The following is a 19,768-nucleotide window of genomic DNA, read 5'->3' as shown; positions in this document are numbered from 1 at the left end:
TGTTTATTTCCTCGTACAAAAAAACGCGTTAAGGTTTTCATTGAGTGGCCAGAAATACGTAGAACTTGTTTTTTAAGAGAGCGTTGGTTTACACAGTGGTTAAGTGCAAAGACTTGGCCGCGGGCAGCTGGGAATGCAATGAAATCACTCTCACAATGCTCGCATGGGTTGAGTGTTTTTTTTTGTGAACATTTCAAAAAGATGCTTATTCGGCCAACAAATGCGATGCATGTCAGTTATCAAACTGCGGACGAGGCTGCAAGGTTACAGAACATCATCAGCATTACGAGCTGCGGACGAGGATGCAAGGCTACAGAATATCACCAGCATTTCGAGCTGCAGACGAGGCTGCAAGGCTACAGAACATCATCACCGTTACGCGGCCAATAAGCGGCTGAATTTATGTTTGCAATACGTTAGACGGTTCAACGTCAACCATGAGCCGCCTGACCTCACATTATTGGCCTACGGGTATATATAGAGGCCAGTTCATAACCTGTCCCTGACGTAGTCATGAGTTAGCTGGTGTGTGTTCACCGCTAGTCGCTCAGTGCTAACCATGTTCGAATCACGCGATACTTGCTATGAGTCGTCTCTTTTGTGATAACCATTATTCGGCCTACCATACATATCGTGGGCAGAAGTCGACTGGTCGCTGGTCGTACCAGCTGGTGGGCTGGTTGGTGTATTGGCCATAAGCCGACTGGCCCAATGTCAGCCCTGAGTCGAATGGCTCAAAGTCAGCCGTGAGTCAAGTAGGCCCACGTCAGTAATGGGCTAGGTGGCACCATGTGGGCCATGGGCCGCTGGCCCAATGAGTCGACTAACCACATGTAGGTAATCAGCGGTCCACCATGTCAGCAGTGAGTACCCTGGCTCCCATGTCGGCCATTAGTAGACTGGACCCATGTCACTAATGGGCTGGCTGACTAGCTGGTTGGGTCATCGGCCGGCTGGCCCTGTATCGGCCATAAGCCAGCTCCTTGCGACGATCAGGTCGATATTCCGAGACGAATAACGGAGGTCAGATCGTTAGTGAGGCACGCGAGCAGCCGTGTCTCGAATGTCACGACCCCTCCCCTTCCAGCGAAGGGGAGTGGGGTCCGCTGATCCGAAATCGGTTTCTCGCCCGGTCACGTCCGGTCCCCGTCATCGGCAGCCACCAGCTAACAACGCACCATCGCTGATTTGTAGGGGCTCAGTAGCTTCTGCGCTGAGCGGGCAGTGCAACCACGCCCTGCGCGCCAGCTGGGATCCCAAATGTATTGCCGTTGGAACAACTCAACAGTATTCGAGGCCTTGGGATTATTATGGTATTCTGAGCTTATTAATTGGTTGTTGCGTGGTAAAATGCGACGTGTCTAGCCTACGATCATTGGATTATGAAAAAATTACGCTTAGCAGTGTCAGTGATTCTTCTCTCCTAAGTGCAAAGGTTCCGTAAGAGTGGTGTGAATCTGATAATGGATCAACTATCCTTTGAATCCGAGTCACATTACTTTTACCAGATGTTTTTATTCAAAGACGGAAACCACTGACACTGGTCAGAGCATCTTTAAGTGTATGGTTTTAATTTCCTGCAGTGTTGTGACCAAAAAGGGCACGGAACCTTGCCTGAAGGGAGGAAGGAAGCCTATCTGCAAAACTGTGCATTCTGTGATTACGTCTTTCTGGCGTAACGTATTACTCACACCTCAGTCTTTCGACGAGTCTAGCTCCGTAATTGACAAGAGAAACAGGATCTATGGAGTGGGCGCAAAATGACTCTAGAAGTCGACGCGCCCTAAAACCACAATCATCATCATCATCACTTGCCGCCTCCGTGGTCTAGGGGAAGGGTGCTGGACTCGTACCCAGCGGCACTGGATACGATTCCCAGGGTGGGCGCATTGTTTGACCCGACTGAAATGGAAAGGCCAGCTGGCAACTGGCCAGCGAGGTTCAACCCAGATCCGAGGCGGTCGTGTCGCAGCATTGTGCGGCGCGTAAGACCCTCCGCATTCCTGTCTGGCGAAAGGGCGGAGGCAAAATTAGCTGTTGAACTGGACGGCACGCTTGGGTGGTGTGTTCGGGGTGCACGCAACAAGCTATGCTTAGCAGGTACTCTGAATCCGAAGCCACCCATACAAACCATTCGGGATAAATTTATTTTAAAAAAATTTAAAAATCATCAGGATTTATGGATAAAACTGTTCACGGGTGCAGTGAACTTATATGTACGCGTATGCCATCGGTAGCGAGCCGGCTTAGCTAACAATATATCGCAAAACGTCAATGAGGGAATGAGAGTGGTTAACGATTTTATCAAAGGTTTGGCGCATGCGCCATAAAATGGCACAAAATGTTGATATTTGTCCTGATTTGCCACAGTTCTCTTCATTCACTTCTTTTGTAAATTATGCAAGATTGGATAAAAGACACTGCCAATGAATCACATAATTACACTCCACGCGGTACGCGTTTTGTTCAGAGGAAAAACACAAATGAGCTGAACCTTTTTGGTTCAACCAGCTTGGAGTTCAATCAGCTCCGATATCATAAAATGACTACATCGTTGTTGGCTTGGAAGGCAATGACCAGCAGGAAGATTATTTGTGCAGATTATTGGTAAACACTTGTGTAAGCTCTAGAAATATCGACTTGTTTTTTTTTTGTCGACAACGAAAAATGATGCAAGGCGAACACAAACGGTGCGTCAAGTACTTTTTCTGACAGGGGACAGAGGAGAAATGTATGTGCAATCGATGTCTTTTCCTTTTCAGACCAGTTAAATTGCTGAGCGTCTCCGAGTGTTTCGAAAGGGTGCTGTTCGCCACAGAAACTGTCAGCCTGCGACAAAACTACTGCACCGGCATTTCTTTATCATTCAAATCTTTTTTCCCGATTGTTCTTGATTGGGAACTATACGTGAATAGGACGTCCTTTACCGCTGGGCAACGGGGACAGGGACTGTCTGGCCAAAAAATATGTGCTTCTTGAATCAGGGGTGGATCTAGCCTGGAGTTGTTGTTTGTTTTTTTTTTGGGGGGGGGGGGCAACCACTGGTCGCCAGCTGGCTGGTGTGGGATCCGAGGTCCAGTGCATGGTACCCCTCGCGAGTACCTAGTAGGGACACCATTCAAAACCGAAAAAAACACCGAAATGCTCTTGAATCTTAAACAGAAGTTAAAACAAAGCAATTAAACAGTTTAAGTTAAAACAGACGGTAAGTGGACGAAGCTTTCATGATGTTCTGGAAATGTTTTGGGGTGGCCAAAACATACTCTCAGAGGTTTTTGGGAAGGCCATGACCCCGTGCCCCCCCCCCCCTCCCCCCAGGATCCGTCTATGTCTTGAATTACTCTAAGCCAGAGAGATTGGCTCAGAAATATTTATGCACCAACGTGTCCAGTTAGGCGCTTTTTAGCGGAACTGACTCATCTCCGTGGGAAATATCACTGCAGTGTCCGTGCCGAAACGCTGAGACACCGTAATGTATGTTCAACAGGCAAAGGAAGGAAGCGGGACGTCACTGCTGAGCGTTTTGACTTGCCCTTGTCTAAGCACTACCATTTTTCTAGCCCCTAAATTGACGGAAGCTGTAGCTTTACCCATTCAAACTGAATCCGTTCGACCTCAGCCCTTGCGCTCAAGTTCTACGATCATGCTCAGCCACGAATGACCTCACTGTCATTTAACCATGGGCCTAAAGGGATTGTTTTTCAATTAACGGCCAGTTTCTGATCAACTAGCATTTAAGACCGCCGCACAGATTAAGCTGCCGATCAATGCCCAATGAAGCACTTTCGGTTTCATGTTGCATACTGCATGGAAACGTTCGATTCACAAAATGGCCGCCGATGCGCCTGGCCTGGAGCAAATGCATCGACGCTGGGCTGCCAAAGCCAGAGCCGCGCCTGGCAGCGGCGCTGCCTGGCAACCAGCCAGACCTGGTGAGAATATGGAGGCCACCCCGCCGCTGGTTGTGTTACAGACGCTGTTCAAGACGCGCTGGCCGACTGGAATTCCAGGGCAGGGCGTGCTACTGTCTGGAGGTGGTAAGCGACGACAAGCGATTGCACCGACAAGCGACAACCAGCGCGCATTCGGCTCTGTCTTCCGCGGCCCGGCCAACCAGGGGAGAGGCGATGGAACCCCTCTCTCCATGTGACCAGACCTCAGTTGCGGCACGGGTTGCGCCTAATGCGAGTTGCCACTCGTGGACCATCATTTACCCACGACCGGCTGCATAATTACCCACGACCGGCTGCATAATTCAGCAGCGGCCGCCGCAACATGGATCGCAGCCGGACACGTGTTCTGACGGATGACGGCGCTCTTCTCTGTATCATGCGGCTCTTCTCTGTGGCGATCCGGAGGACGCGAGCGGCGCGGGCTGGCGCGCGCCCGCCGCGTCTCGGGGCGGCGGCGCCTACCGACGGCCGCCGCGCCGGTGGCACCGACGGTGATTCACCACCGTCTGCCGCCGTCGCGCACCCCACCAGCTCCGTGACCGAGCCGACCGCGGATGTACGGATGATCTCGCTCATTACCGGACCGTCCACGTCGGTCGACTGTCGACGGCCATTTTGCGTGCGTGTGTCGGCCGGCATGACTGCCTCTGCCCTCTGACCTTAGCTGCGCATCTGGGGCATTTGTCCGTGGGGACAGATGGACGCGTTCCCGGTAACGACACACTCTGGATAGTTGGCTCGTCGGGAGCGTGCTCGGTATTGACACACTCTGGACAGTCGGCCCGTTGGGAGCGTTCCCCGTAACAACACACTCTGGACAGTCGGCTCGTTGGGAGCGTTCCCCGTAACAACACACTCTGGACAGTCGGCTCGTTGCGAGCGTTCCCGGTAACGACACACTCTGGACAGTCGGCTCGTTGGGAGCGTTCCCGGTAACAACATACTCTGGACAGTCGGCTCGTCGGGAGTGTGTTCGGTAACGACACACTCTGGACAGTCGGCTCGTTGGGAGCGTTCCCGGTAACAACATACTCTGGACAGTCGGCTCGTCGGGAGCGTGCTCGGTAACGACACACTCTGGACAGTCGGCTCGTTGCGAGCGTTCCCGGTAACGACACACTCTGGACAGTCGGCTCGTCGGCAGCGTTCCCGGTAACGACACACTCTGGACAGTCGGCTCGTCGGCAGCGTTCCCGGTAACGACACACTCTGGACAGTCGGCTCGTCGGCAGCGTTCCCGGTAACGACACACTCTGGACAGTCGGCTCGTCGGCAGCGTGCCCTACCCGACGGACTTAGTCCGTCTTGTGGGCACGCTGCTAATGCTCAACTGACAGGTTCAATACGGCCTAGCTCGTCACGCTGAGCATGTGAGGCACGACATCCCTCCGGTGACCGGCGGCTGAGAGAGTTCAGCCGCCCCCAGAGGCCGAGAGAGCTCACCTGCAGGAGGCGCCCTCTGACACACGTTCTGCGGATGTTGGTCGTTACTTAGATATGCGGTGATGTATTGTGCCCTCACTCCTGTCTCCGATGCAGCGTGCGACTCCAAAGCGAAGACCTCGTTTGTCTGCCTTTGTCATTGGCTGCTGTAATAAGTTTGGGTCGTCTTTCCAGCAAAGCTGGAAGTCATATCTGGCGTTACTTTGCCTCAACACAGTGCAGCGAGAAGTGCGTGACTTTCGTACTTCCGTACGTTTCCTTCCTTTCGTACTTTCCCAAGCGTTTTTACCACCCCGACCATAGTCGAGCAGTTAGGTGTATGGAAATAAGTAAATGGTAAGTGACAGCACCATGTGGGATTTAGTGAGCGTGGCGCACGCAGAGTAGAACTCGGCCAATATACCTGTATGCGTGCTGCCACAGTTGCCTGCTCCTGTCACTAAACATCTGAATTTTCTAGTGCAAGAACCAGGTGAAGGGATGCTGCTGAATAGCCTCAGGTCCACGCCCGGTGATACCCTGACGACGTGCGACTGTCGTTGGGAGCAGCCTCACGCAGCTCAGGTCCACGCCCGGTGATACCCTGACGACGTGCGACCGCCGTTGGGAGCAGCCTCACGCAGCTCAGGTCCACGCCCGGTGATACCCTGACGACGTGCGACCGCCGTTGGGAGCAGCCTCACGCAGCTCAGGTCCACGCCCGGTGATACCCTGACGACGTGCGACCGTCGTTGGGAGCAGCCTCACGCAGCTCAGGTCTACGCCGGTGATACCCTGACGACGTGCGACCGTCATTGGGAGCAGCCTCACGCAGCTCAGGTCCACGCCCGGTGATACCCTGACGACGTGCGACCGCCATTGGGAGCAGCCTCACGCAGCTCAGGTCTACGCCCGGTGATACCCTGACGACGTGCGACCGTCGTTGGAAGCAGCCTCACGCAGCTCAGGTCTACGCCCGGTGATACCCTGACGACGTGCGACCGTCATTGGGAGCAGCCTCACGCAGCTGCCGGGCGAGGACCGGTGCGAGCGTTGAGTTTTCGGGCACCGCTTTGAGCTGGCATTGCTAACCATAATGACTGATTTTGAACGGCATTTGTTTTTTTGTGTCTTTTCTGTTCGAATAGAACTCTTCGTTAAGAGCTCTATATATATTATCAACTCGCTGCTGCACCCAGCGCGTTCTCATAAATTAGGGGTTGAATGATTCTGAGCTCGACGATTAAACGGCACTCAAGATATGACAACAAAAAGAATCGGAACGTCTCGTAAAGCTTTTCTTCATTCATCCTGTCATTCGAATTGTCTTCCCTCCGCGTCAGACCCATTGCATATTGAAAGTGATATTTGGCACCTCAGCGGTTTTTCAGATGCTAAAAGTGTGAGGTCAATCAAGGGATCTTTGTGAAACTCGCGGAGGTACACGCTCTTTTGATCAGTTTGATCTTTTGTTCACTTGCATTTAAAATCAACCGGTCGTTGGCAGAACTCTACTCTGCATTCTATACATTGTGTGACAGAGAAACTATGCATGCCATACCGCACCGGGGACTTCTGTTCAATACTGTCTGTCGAGAGCATGCCAGCGAGCTGCCGGTGGGTGCTGAAGCGGAGGGACTCACCGGGGAGAAGTAGGTCGGTGTGACATACGAGCTGGTGTAGTAGGTGGTGCCGCCCGGATCCCTGGCGATCCTGTAGCTGCTGGAGTAGCGTGGGTAGCTCATGGTGCCGACCGAGACGCCTGACCTGACCTGAGCCGACCTGACGCGACCTGACCTCGCCTGACCGGTGACCTGGCGCGCGTCTGACCACCGCCGAGTGACTGCGGGTAGTGCCGGACGGCGCCCCGCTGCAGCGGTGCGGCCCGAAATAGTCGCCCCTCCCTCCCCCCGCGCGGGCCGACAGGTCAGACGCGGTGCCAACGGTGCCCCGCCCTGCCGCCGCTGGAACGGCCGCCCGCGTGACGACGACCGAGCGCTGGAGTCGATGTGGAAGGATCCCAGCGCCGCTGCCGGCACGGCTCGGGTTCGCGCGGGCGGCGCGGGTGCCGCCGCGGGTCACGCGTGCAGCACGGCGACGTCGGAGTCGACGGGGTCCGCGGCGGCGACCCGGGTCACGGCCGCGGACCCCGCAGGGCGGAGTCAACACAGGATCCGGACCGGGCGGCCGGCTGCCAACCGAGCCTGGCACCCGGCCGGCGGGGAGCTCCCACCCACCAAATACACAACTGACAGCGCGCGGTGAGATGTAGGGTTAGTAGGCCTGGAGGCGAGAGACGGTGGCTCCACATCCGTCTTCCTCACAAAATGTCGCTGGACGGAGACCAGCCGGGAGCGCTGCGGTCGGGAGAGCCGCTCGGAGCGTCGAACGCTGGCATTGTTGCAAGCTGCGTGTGGTACGTTATACCAATGAACACGGTGCAAGCCGTTTTAGCAGCAAGGCGTTAAACAGACAGGGGAATTGTTGCTCATGGTTGTATGATGGGAGAGTGGCATCTTATCACTGGTGGTGTTGCTTGGCATTTGAGACACACTCAGATAGGCGCCAGCGTTTCAAAATTGGATTTAAATGCGAATTTCAATACAATAATAAAATTATGTGGTGGCCGCGATAGCAACGATTCAAACTTAATACAAAAACAGCCTTGCCCAAATGTGTCCAAAGCATTGCAACTGCGATAAAACGTTTGATGCCCACTCACTAGGTGGAATTGCAATGAGTTCAATGTTAAGGAGACATTTGCAGCCATCATCTAGGCCAGTTGGCCATATCAGCGTATAAATCACAGTATTTCTCTATTTTCAAAATCAATGTATTTCCAGTGGCTAAAGCTTACCATGATACCATTTCGTATATTATTAACCCAGAGCTGCGCTGTTGCTTGACCGCCCCATTCAACTACGTCTTTGTTTGCCCATAGAAAAACATGAAGTGGAAGTAAATTTGACCATGAATTACGGTGGTAATGAAATGATCCCAACGGCGCGCAGTGTGCGGATCATAGAGCTCGCACACTCGGTCCCGGTTTTGCACTAACGACGTTTATGGTACAGCCGTAAGCGCGACCACACGCCCTCTGGCGCAGCGCGCTTATCCTGGCAAAAGCGCCTGCGGCAACAGCACACGTTCTCTGCTGCGACGCGCTTATCCTGGCAAAGCGACTGCGGCAACAGCTGGATTCAGTCGCCCAGGTGACGGCGATGCTCGTGACTCGCTGGTGCTGCGTCACTCCCCCTACACGTCATCATCACGCGGGGAAAGTTTTCAGTCGCTGTCGTGCGCAGGGAGTCTGCGTACAGCTGTGGTTGAGCTGGCTGGCAGGGTCATGAGAGGACGCAGAAGCCCGATGACTTCATGGGTGGGTTCCCGCGGGTTGTGCCCCACATTGCGGAGAACGGACAGGGGAGAAATATGTGCCCCTTAGTAAATCGGGACCGGTAGATCTCTTGCCTCTCCGGCGGCGCTGCTCCTGCACGCCTCCGTAGGGTTGATGTAACAGCCATTACATGACTACGGCTCATTCTAACCACTTCGAAGCCGCCATTTTGGTGCTGCTGCTTTATTGTACGTATGCGGGTGCGTCCCCGGCACATCTTGGTCTGGTCACATTCAGAGCGGCGCCACAAGAGCCGCCCACCTTCAAACGCCCTGCGCCCGCAGCATGAGCCAGCATGACCGCCATCTGTCGCTACCATATCGCGCCACAAACAGCGCTCTTTATGTCGTGCGCCATGTGCCGCTGAAGCGATGTCGCCCTTCAACGGCGGCCACAGTTGGCATGCGCAGCTTTCGCGCCGCCAGGAATAAGATGGTAACGATCTTGAAAAAGGAAGAAACGGGTGAAGGGGATCTTTAGATTACATGAGCGACACGCTACAACGTTATAGACTAAAAAACGCAAAACCTGCCAACTTGCATGCCTTCATGCCCTGTACGGCGTAACCCGTGTCCGACTGGTGTGATTGGGGAGCATTCGTCAACTCCCTTAAAGAATTTCAAGCACATCGTGAATATGAAATGACGCAATGTCCACCAAATTTTCAGAGCCATTTCCTCAGGCACAAAGCAAACGTTTTTCTAACGGGACCAAATGCCAAATGTCATACGAAGTCCTGCGAATATGGACTAAATTCCTGTGAAATCACCTAGTGCCCAGTGTTGCGCCTCTTCGCTCAGGGGCCACAATCCCCTTGACTTTCTGTATTTGTTTTACGTAGCAAGAGGTAAGTCAAATGACCTGATTTAAAAACTCCTGCTTTTTATTTTCATGCATTTACCAAGTTAATTACGAATAAGACGCTTTGTTCAACTGCTTTGATTCATTATATCAGTAAGTTTCAGGAATATAAATATATTAAGAATATTACGAATGTAGATGAGACGGCATTAAGAACCTCATTCCTCGTACAATAAACAGCAGATTGGAGACACAAATGGAATATTTCGGCAGAATACCTTTATCGAAGCGAACATTCATTTCAATAAGGGCATGGACCCGAAATATCACATCTGTCTCTCCACTCTCCTGTTTAGTCTACGCGGAGTAAGGACATTAATGCTGTCTCATCTGCAGGCATAATGCTCCTCGCAAATGCACTTAGCATTTTACGGAATATTATGACTGTATTTGATAGGCATTGCTGCAGGGAACACGGACCCAGTCACTTAGTTCCGGCCGCAGCCGCCGGCGGAATACGCGCTTAAAGCCATTTCGCTACAAAGTATACGGCCATGAAATGCTAAAAAATGCAGCAAAACCGGTGAACGCAGATGTATCGCATAAGGGAGAGTTTTGCGGTATTCACCAAATTTTGTCTCACATAAACGAGTAATGGGGTTAAAATTTCTAGATTTTGACCCAAGACTGAATTCGGCCAGTGTAGTGACCTGTTGGGAAAGTTAAAATGCGCCCGTGTACAAATAAATCACATAAAAGGTGCAAAAAAATCGTGTCACTTCGTTCAAAAGTGGATTTCCATCCCCTTACAGAGCCCAGGCGAGAACCTGTCTTGATTCAATATCAAATTTAAATCACACCAAAACCGCTGAAAAGGCGATTGTTCAAAGATATGATGATGCCGTTAATGCCGTACATTAGTGTGACATTCATAGGTCGCTAGGCACATGAAAATGTTGAAATCCCCTGCTTAGCCGGCCTTTAAATCTAAGCACGGCGGCTCGGAAGACATTAGATATACTCGACCACTATAGAGGAATACCGTCTTTTGGATATCATAGTAGCATCGGACAGTATTTGCAGCAATGCAAATCTGCCGGTATGAGGAAGCTTCATGATGGTAAAAACCGGAGATAGGGGCTCCTTAGTAAGGATTTGTACTAGTCATATACTTATTCTGCAAGATGGTTGATGAGATAGGGGTTATGTCCCTTCCCATAATATGATAAAGGGAGACCTATCACCCACCCCCCCCCCCCCCCCTAGGCTTAGCAAGCCAATGGCGGGACCTTTATTGAGCACAATCTCCCCCTGCCCGCCTCGCTCAGCGACAAATCTTGTGATTCGCAGCTGTGTGGTGGCCATTCTCGCCGTCCATCTCATGGAACAGCGGACCGGGCGGCCGGCCGTCTCTCCTCTAATATTGTCCGAGACCTACATTGTTAATGGATTGCTAACCTTTACGCCTGGAGCTATGATTCTGCTTTGATAGACAACTTTGGCAAAAACAGTACGATGAAGCCAACGGATCAACGGTAACTCAGAGAAGCACGACACATAGCATTGCGTAGCATAATTTAAAGTATCTCGTTGGCATATATTGAACGTCATACCCATACTCATACCCTATACCTGTCATTTCTTTTTTTGCCACCTGGGAAGAGCACGGCCGATAACCCAGCCTGTGTGTGTACCCATGGTCTTACCCATACCGTGAAGGCTTTTAAGCCAAACCATCTGGCGATGTCATGCTGAGAAGGGCACCCCGAAAGTTTTGAATGTATCGGACCTTTAATGACCGCTTGTAGCTCCTGTCAGTTTTCTATTCATATTAGATGCTTCTGAACCACCGATCATGTTGCATTTTGGCCACCTTGCAAACATCTTGCAGCGTTCGAACTCGCTACCCATTGTAAAGTCGGGTTGTTTCCGTTCGTCCACGCTCCGGCCAGGGTTGACTGGTTGTCAGGTCCACGAACAGATGCGAATTTAAGCACAGGTCAAAGGTCACCACAGAGCACCCACCCACGACCATTTGGTACGGAGAGCAGCTGGCAGGAATTGCCACCGAGACGGCTCGAGGGGATGACAATGTCAATAGGCTAGGACATCCAGCTGCATGTACGCCGCAGGCTACTGTCGGATCATTGCAGACGCGAACACTCTAGGCCGAATACAATTTTAAATCGTATCATGCCAGATACCTTTGACAATTTTAGTTGTGCATCTTAGCTTATTGGTATCTTATTACCTTGGTATTAATCCTCGCCTCATCTGCATCATCATGTAATATTTTTTGTCACCTCGGTGATAATCTTGGACATTCTGACCTTCTCATGTTGTTTAAGCATCTTGGGAGCTCCGAACCTCAGTGACGTTTGGTGGCTTCCGATACAAGACCCTTTGATCGTTTCGCGACTCCGTTCAGCTGCTCGCAGAGGCTAATGGGTTGTTGTTGGTGTTGTAGCCCTAGACCCCAGCCATGAAAGCTCAAAGCTGGCTCTGCGAGACTGCACTTACGCGTTATAGTATTTCCGGCACTTCGAGCATTGATAACTAAGAAAAAGCTACCAAAGAAGCAGGTAAGGTCAGACATGGGACGTTCAGCAGACAGAAAACACTCACAAGTCCATTTACGTCCACGGCTTCTTTGGCAAGTTCTGCATTTGTCAAACTGCTAACGGGAAATAACTTATCGAGTGTTTCACCTAAGCAGCAGCCAAGTTACTCCAGCACACCATCACCGCACAGGTAAGGAAACACTCAACTGCCGGTATATTCACGACGCAGGTGAGTAATGCAGAGTATAAGTTTGCTTGTTTCATAAATCTTTGACGTGCCATTTTATCATCTCATTATTATTGTTTTGTGCCTGTGTTACTCCGTAGATCTAATCATTATAACTAGTAATGTTATGTGAATATGCGCCTGTTTTGTTACGCAGGGGGATTGGATTAGAGTTTTTTTTTTACCACAGACGGTCATTTTACGGATATGGACTGGAGATATAGGTAATTGGTGAAGCAGCTCCACAGCCATGGTGGGAGACCTCCGCTAACGAGCCTTACCCTGCACAGGGACCTTTGTCACGAACCGTACGCCCAAATCAGGCGGGGCTCACTTCAGAACGGCTGCCAACTCGCATCCTTGCTGATGGCCGCCGCTTGCACCAGTGAGTGGCACTGGCTGCGCGAGTGCGAGGATTAAAGGTGCAGCAGCGAGTGAGGGAGGCATAATGGCCAGTGTAGTCTGTTAATCCATTGTCCCTTGTGGCTGTCCTCCCATCTCTACCCAAAATTATTTGAAGAACTTGCATCACTGTGTGGCAGTGATTTGATGGCGGGGCCCTGCCGTTAACTCCTGAAGCTGACGTAAGGGCCATGTGTCTTAGAACGTTCAGAGCGCTGATAGCTGGATTTAACCCACGACATTCCAACCAGCATCCCGAAGGATAGCAATGAGTAATGCGTGTGTTTTGAAGGGAACACGATCTCGGTCACTTATCAGGCCTGTGAGCATAAGCTGCCACCTAGGAACCATAAAAGTAGTTTGTAGTAACTAGATGGCGCTGTATATTGTGAGGATCCTGAAAAAGTTTGTTTTATCAGCGAAGGAGCAGGTAGAGAGCAAAGACCAAGAAAATCATAATAGAACAAACGGCGCGACAATCAGGTACCATGCAGGCTGTTTACTTTAATCAAGACAAACAAGGCGGGTAAACATATTACTGTTAAAATATTGGTAGTGTTTGCACTTAACTGCACGACCGCAAAGATATACTTTTTCCCTCCCAAAGGTAAAGAAACATTAAAATGCAGTTGTTCGGTATAATGCAAAACAAACTGCTGGCATCGACTTGATGCCATCATCTTAGTGTATATGAGTTTTGAAATGCTAAATCCATGTTTTATTACCTAATAATCTATTTCAGATATATTGCTCGGTCTGATACTCCGTTATCGCGTCGGATTGACCATTCCCTACAAATGGCCCTCGATAACAACTATGGCCTGACTTTGACCTGCCATAGGTCACTAACATTGCAAGGTACATTCAGTTTGTTACACTAAAAGATCCGTTATTCAGTCGCTTAAAGCTACGCATTATTAGCTCGAGCTCGTGTTGATACGCGCTTAGGTGGGGCCAATTGCATCCCGAAGGTGTTTCCGAAATAACTTCGGAACAGCGAGGCATAGCCGCGCAATTTAATTGCAAATATAGGCAATGGAATAGATGATCGTTAGTTTAAAGATAGACGGTATTGTAAGATTGCTGGCCTATGATAGGTAAAAGTTAAGCCATGGTTGCCAGCGAAAGCGATTCATAGGGAATCGTTCCAACTGATGCAACAACAGATGTTAGACAAGCTGCACTTTGAGATAGCTCAGTAAACATCAAGGAAGCAGCTTAGGATTGCGACTCACTGCATGGACTTGGTTGAAATATGAAGGTCAGACCGAGGTCAAAAGCAAACTGATTTGTCACGGACAGATTTGCTTTTATGGGTTTCTTGACGCTTATTTCGAATTTATAGGTAAAGGAACGGTATACAGTCATCTTATTTGTACCTTATAAAGGTCGGTGATCTGACATGACCGGATCAGTTTTTTTTAGAAAACGCTCCCTAGTGTAATACTTGACGCTTATCTAAATTGAAACACTAGAACAGCCCGATAGCTTCAGCTAGCTTGACCTTATGAAGGTAAAGTGAGATATTGACCGGAGATGAATACTAGTGACCTTTTGATCGAAACTGTATCTAGGTTACAGGTGATTGCATGGGGAGAACTGAAGGCACTTGGGATACTAATTAGAGTTTGACCTTATTTGACCTTATCTGGCCCGAGGTTTAAGACCTAGGGATCTAAAATTTGGCACGTGAGTTCACGCACAGGCCTACCTACACTTTGAATTTGGTGTCTCTAGCTCACTCGATTTTAAGGTGCCAGGGCGGCCAACTTGACGCTCACTCTAGCTCTTCGCATTCAGCCAGCCACCCTTGGACGTGGTAAAATGGTCAAGAGATCCGATGGTGAAGAAACTCTTGACCGAGCCAGTGATAGGCAAGTGACCACTAAGCCTGGTAGTCTAAAGTGGTGGATGTGAAACGATCAATGGATCCCAGGATGAGCACGATTGATATGTCGCCTTCCGAGGCGTTTGAAAACACCCAGAGCTTATGCATACGGAAAATGATGGCTTAAATCAATGTGCTTAACCCTAGTCTCACAGCAGAAAAAAGAAATCCATAGTTTAGTTTATAGCAAATTGATGGAGCTGATCATTGTGGGTACCCATTTGGGTTACTACAAGGTGAGCCTGGGATGGAGAGGACTGGAGGTTTAAAACATCAAGAAGTAAATTATTTACCGGGAATTACCCGCCGAGTGTGCTGTGCTCCTCCTTTAACCATCGTCCCGACGACGTCTTTGTCAACGGCTCCGCCTGACCCCCCCCCCCCCCCCCCCCCCCCCCCTGAGCGCGCCTGTGCTGTCAGCTGGTGGACGTGGCGAGAGTCAACTCGCTTGTGGAGTGTAGCGGGCAGGCGCGCAGGTGGCAAGCGGTGTACGACTGCTCACGTAAAGCAAATCTGAATCCAGAGAGGGTGACAAATCCGCTTTCATGCACCCCTTCGAGTAGGGCCTTGCTTGTACCCGACTTAGTATAGCCCGAGAGTGTTACTTCTAAACGTGTACGCCTGATAAAAGTTAGAAGTGCTCACTCAAATTTATACCTTAGGTCACTCCCGGAAACCAAATTTGTGAAAAAAATTTAGAGCTGACGGCGCATAGGGGCCCTGGTGCATATATTTGGTGCCGGGGTGGTCGATCTATCCTGGGACACTCCCCATAGGAGCACTATTCATTATTCCCACATCAATTCTCCCCACGCACCGCCATAAGTTCCATGTTCAGAGTCATTGGAAATTCTCTTGGGGAGGGGGGGGGGACACCCACGGACCCCAATTCCTATGCCCTTGCTGCTCGTTAACGTTTGCGTGCGTACTTTTGCTAAGGTAGCCGTATCCGTTACGAGCATTTGCTTACGTTTAATTGCTTACGAATAACTGCGTGCGTCCTTTAAGGATACCAACTTTTTCACACCAACTTTTGTCCTGATAAGCTTTTATCAGTACGGATATATTCATGCACACTTTATACGATGAGAACATTTGCTTAAAAACTTTTGAGTACGAAGTTTGGCGAACGTACTTCCACCATACGAACTTTATGCCTCACGTATAAGTGATTGCAAACAATTCGGTACGCACTTCAGCCGAGCGTACTTTCCCATACGTTCTTTTGCCCTAACCATATTGGGGGTGCATACTTTAAATACCCATGATGCCTGAGCTCACATAATCTTGCCTCATGCATTTCTACTTTGACAACAAGTGTCCTAGCAAGCACGCAGTCAGCAGGTCTAGATATTTGTACGGCTTATCCCACTCGGACTTCGTTTCCGAATTTACATATTATGTGTTCGCGTTATTACACCCACAATACCCACATGATCACCCGCATGCACGCAACTGCGGGTCACCACCACCCGCATACACGCAACTGCGGGTCACCACCACCCGCATACACGAACTGTAGGTCACCACCACCCGCATACACGCAACTGTGGGTCACCACCACCCGCATACACGAACTGTAGGTCACCACCACCCGCATACACGCAACTGTGGGTCACCACCACCCGCATGCACGAGCTGCGGGTCACCACCAACCGCATACACGCAACTGTGGGGCGGCCGCTACCAAGTACTGCGCCATAATTCGAGACCGACTGGGGAATCCGCCCGAGCCCCGCCATATCTCACTGGCATCCTGCAACGACATTTGCGGCAAAAAGCACGGTAAGCTCCCAGCCTGGTACAAGCTGGGTTCCTGGGTAGAGCCGCAGCTTAGCCCGTTATCTTAAACCGCAGCTTAATCCGCAACTTAATCCCTTATCTGTAATTTAAGACAGTGAGGCCTGGCAGGATCCAGACCTCACCGTGCTGCTATACAAGTGTGCCCAGCCAGGGCCACAAGAAATTGTTAGCTGGGAAAACCTGTGTAGGCTGGGTGGTAAACATGTTTCCAGATGCTTGATTTGAATATTTATGTCCGCGCAATATTGTCAACGTTGTTTCAAGAAAAAAATAACGCTGTTGCTAGTTATCATTGTCGCGCTTAAAACACAGGCAGCGCTCAAATACTCGCAAGGACTGTCGGCTGCGTCGCTTCTATTGCCTTCGGAATTTATTCAGCGGAGGCGAATAGGTAAATAACACATGTTGTTTAGGATAAGGATCCATGCGCGCCGGGGGTACCGAGGTTTCCTCATGATAGCCAGTGACCCTGTGTACCCGTTACTCTCATGGCTGATGAAGACCAACAACAGGACCGGGCGAACCCGCAGCGACATTTGAGCACAAAGCCAAACCGCACGAGCGTCGCGGTCAAGCTTCGGAAGATGTGCACAGAGGAGATGGGGGCCCTCCTAACGCACTCCAAATTATATTACACTTCTGTGTCGGTCATCGCATACGATCATGCAATCCCTCACAGCGGTGTTGAGGAAAGGGCAGAGGGTTTCAACAACAGGTGGTTGGAGGCTGTGGGCGTGCCCCAGGTGCAGCAGTCATCACGCCGCCATGTCGGTCCTGGTTGCAACGACCGGGTGGCCGAAGACAACCAGGAGCGAATAGACGCATATATCACCAGGCCTGATGCGATGGCGACTAGCATCAGCGAATAGACACATATCGCACCAGGCCTGGACACGCTTCGGTCGTGCTCCAGGCCTGGTGCGATGGCGACTGCGTTGAGAGCCGGTAGAGGGACGAGCACGCTTTTAAAAATTCTGCAACGGTTTTTTTCTTTAAAAACATCAGGCTGGCACTTGCTGTGTTTGAAGCCTGGCAATGAGTGGATAAAAATCGATGGCGTATTTATCGACCGATGAGTCGATTTACTGAAAATGGTTTCCCTGTGTAGATCACGTCAGTTTTGAGTCGACTTACACAAAATTGCGCTTCTGTCTATATCGAGTCAGACTTACGACGCCACTTTCGCGCATGCGCATTGACCTCCATTTTAAACCGCAGCAACACCAACGCGCACCTGAACAGCCCTTCAAATCCCGGACGTTTTTGGAGTTGAATGGGTGTGCCAGCCACGAGGACTGAAGGCATGTACCTTTTTAATAGCACATGAATGAAGTCATGGAACCGATACAGTGATGTCTGCCCCCCCCCCAAAAAAAAATAAATCGATGAGCAGCCTGAAATTAAGAGTTACGCTCCACATCTACCCGAACGAGATGTTGTCAGAATCTGCTATAGTTTGCAGACCGGCCCCTATAACATAACACGTGCATAGCAGCATAGCCGCATGCAGCCTGAGGTCTGGGTCAAGATCAGGGTCTTGTGAACATCATCAGGCAGGGCTGATATTTTCGATCAGGAATGAGTGCAAATAAAACTACGTCTTGAATGCATCTATTCAGAACAGCTCGTCTGCGTGGGAGCGTTCCACATTTGTGCGGGGCTGTGAACTCAAGTAGTTATCTTGACAACATTTCAGTGCAGTCCACGGCCCTGTCCTTCTTGAAACCTAAGCCCCTCTAGTTTCTGAGCTACAGATCCGCGAAAACGGGGACGGTATTTCGGGAAGAGTATTTCCAGGTCACCTTGGCACTTATGACGTCATAATATCGTCATTCAAATCCTGTCAATCCATGAGCAATGCAGCGATCAAGGCCGACACAAATACAGTGGTCGAGACGTTCATAAATGGAGTTCATAAGCACGATTTCTAGAAATAACGGCCGTCCACCGACTCTAAATCAGGTATGATGACGTAATCAAACAATGACGTATGGAGGAGCATGTTTGCTAAACAGAGAAATCTTTTTGCCTACAAGTGTATTAATAGTAACAAGTGGGTCTGTTTCATGACATCTGATGCCTGCCTCAATATCTTCAGATGTGAAATATTCCCCTTCACACTCACACTCACGGAATTACTCACACTCACAGAGTGGAATTACACAGAATGGCGACTCTGTGTATATTACGCCATGAGCCCATTTGCACAGAAAAGCTTGTCTGCTTACATCCGCTGCTGAGTGTATGTACTCAAAATGGGACTCCGTGTAAATCTCTTCAGACGTGAGTCGATTTGTTCACGGGGCCACATTTAGGTAGATGTACTCACAAGTGGCCTTACACAAGAGTACTCCATGTGTAAATATACTCAGATTTGAGCCGACTTACACAAGAACAGCATTTTGTGCATATACACCTTGTAATGGATTAAGCAGCAGAGCTGTTCTAATAAGATGCATTGATGAGTGAGTTTACACGCGTCCCAAAAAAATATGCATGAATGGATGTGCCATGTGCCAGACGGCATCAGTCGCACAATTTGCATGGTGTATTATTTCGCCCTCCTGGTTTATCCCCGCTCACCATCATCGGGAACAACCCGCCAGCACGTCAACCCGCATGACCTCATGCTGTGGCTCGTTGTCCTAGACTTCAACATGACTGAAATACGCTTCACTAGCGTTAAGAGATCTGCTTCGATATCGTGAAAAGATGTGCTTGAATGTATTAGTAAATGCACCTCCACACAAGAGCATCTGTATTTCACCACAAGACAAAGTGCTGGAGCACGGGAATATGAGCCTCAACGCAAAGCGCCCGGCCGCGGGTGGCGTCGCTGCGGCCGCGACAGCCGCCAGTACGCAGGAGCAGGCACGCTCCGGAGGTGTTCCCCAGCCGGTGAGCCTGGCGCTTCAGCCGCAGCTGCACAGTGTGCCAGGTGGTGCTGCAGTGCTGCCGGGACACGGCGAGCGGTGCCGCGCTCACGCGCAGCGTCAGATCAGCGGCGAAGTGCAGCCAGCGCCAAGCGTCGCGCACTCCCAGAGCAACGGACAGTCGAGCGGGCTGATGTTCGATTTCCGAGCACCACGAGCTCATGCACGTGTACGCGATAGCACACGATTCAAGGCCAGCTGTCACCTATAATGTGCCATATTCAGTCGTGATTTGGCGGGCGACGTTCCTCTCGGCGATCAGGCATTGAAGACACTCCCGGGCCAGTTCTTGAAGGCCGATAAAAATGCGCGCCTCGGCCGGCCACCTCTTCCCCTAGAGCTACACCAGCTGAAGCAGAAAAACTGTCAGCCACGTCCCTCT

General features: G+C 50.6%; 1 protein-coding gene across 3 annotated transcripts in view; it reads right to left on the bottom strand.

Moving 5' to 3' along the window:
• The window catches only part of LOC119102483 (cell surface glycoprotein 1), a 45,475-nt gene extending 38,252 nt beyond the window's left edge, over positions 1–7,223 (bottom strand). For all 3 annotated transcript variants that reach the window (XM_037225858.1, XM_037225863.1, XM_037225871.1), the window contains exon 1: positions 7,019–7,223. In XM_037225858.1, coding sequence (XP_037081753.1) covers positions 7,019–7,120 — 102 coding nt within the window. In that variant the 5' untranslated portion in view covers positions 7,121–7,223. The remainder of the gene's footprint in view (positions 1–7,018) is intronic.
• Between the last annotated feature and the right edge of the window lie 12,545 nt (positions 7,224–19,768).

Source organism: Pollicipes pollicipes, unplaced genomic scaffold (assembly GCF_011947565.3).
Source record: "Pollicipes pollicipes isolate AB1234 unplaced genomic scaffold, Ppol_2.1 Scaffold_2555;HRSCAF=2994_pilon_pilon_pilon, whole genome shotgun sequence".
Taxonomy (NCBI): Eukaryota; Metazoa; Arthropoda; class Thecostraca; order Pollicipedomorpha; family Pollicipedidae; genus Pollicipes; species Pollicipes pollicipes.
Note: the sequence above shows the minus strand (reverse complement) of the source record. Positions and strands in the feature narration are given on the sequence as shown.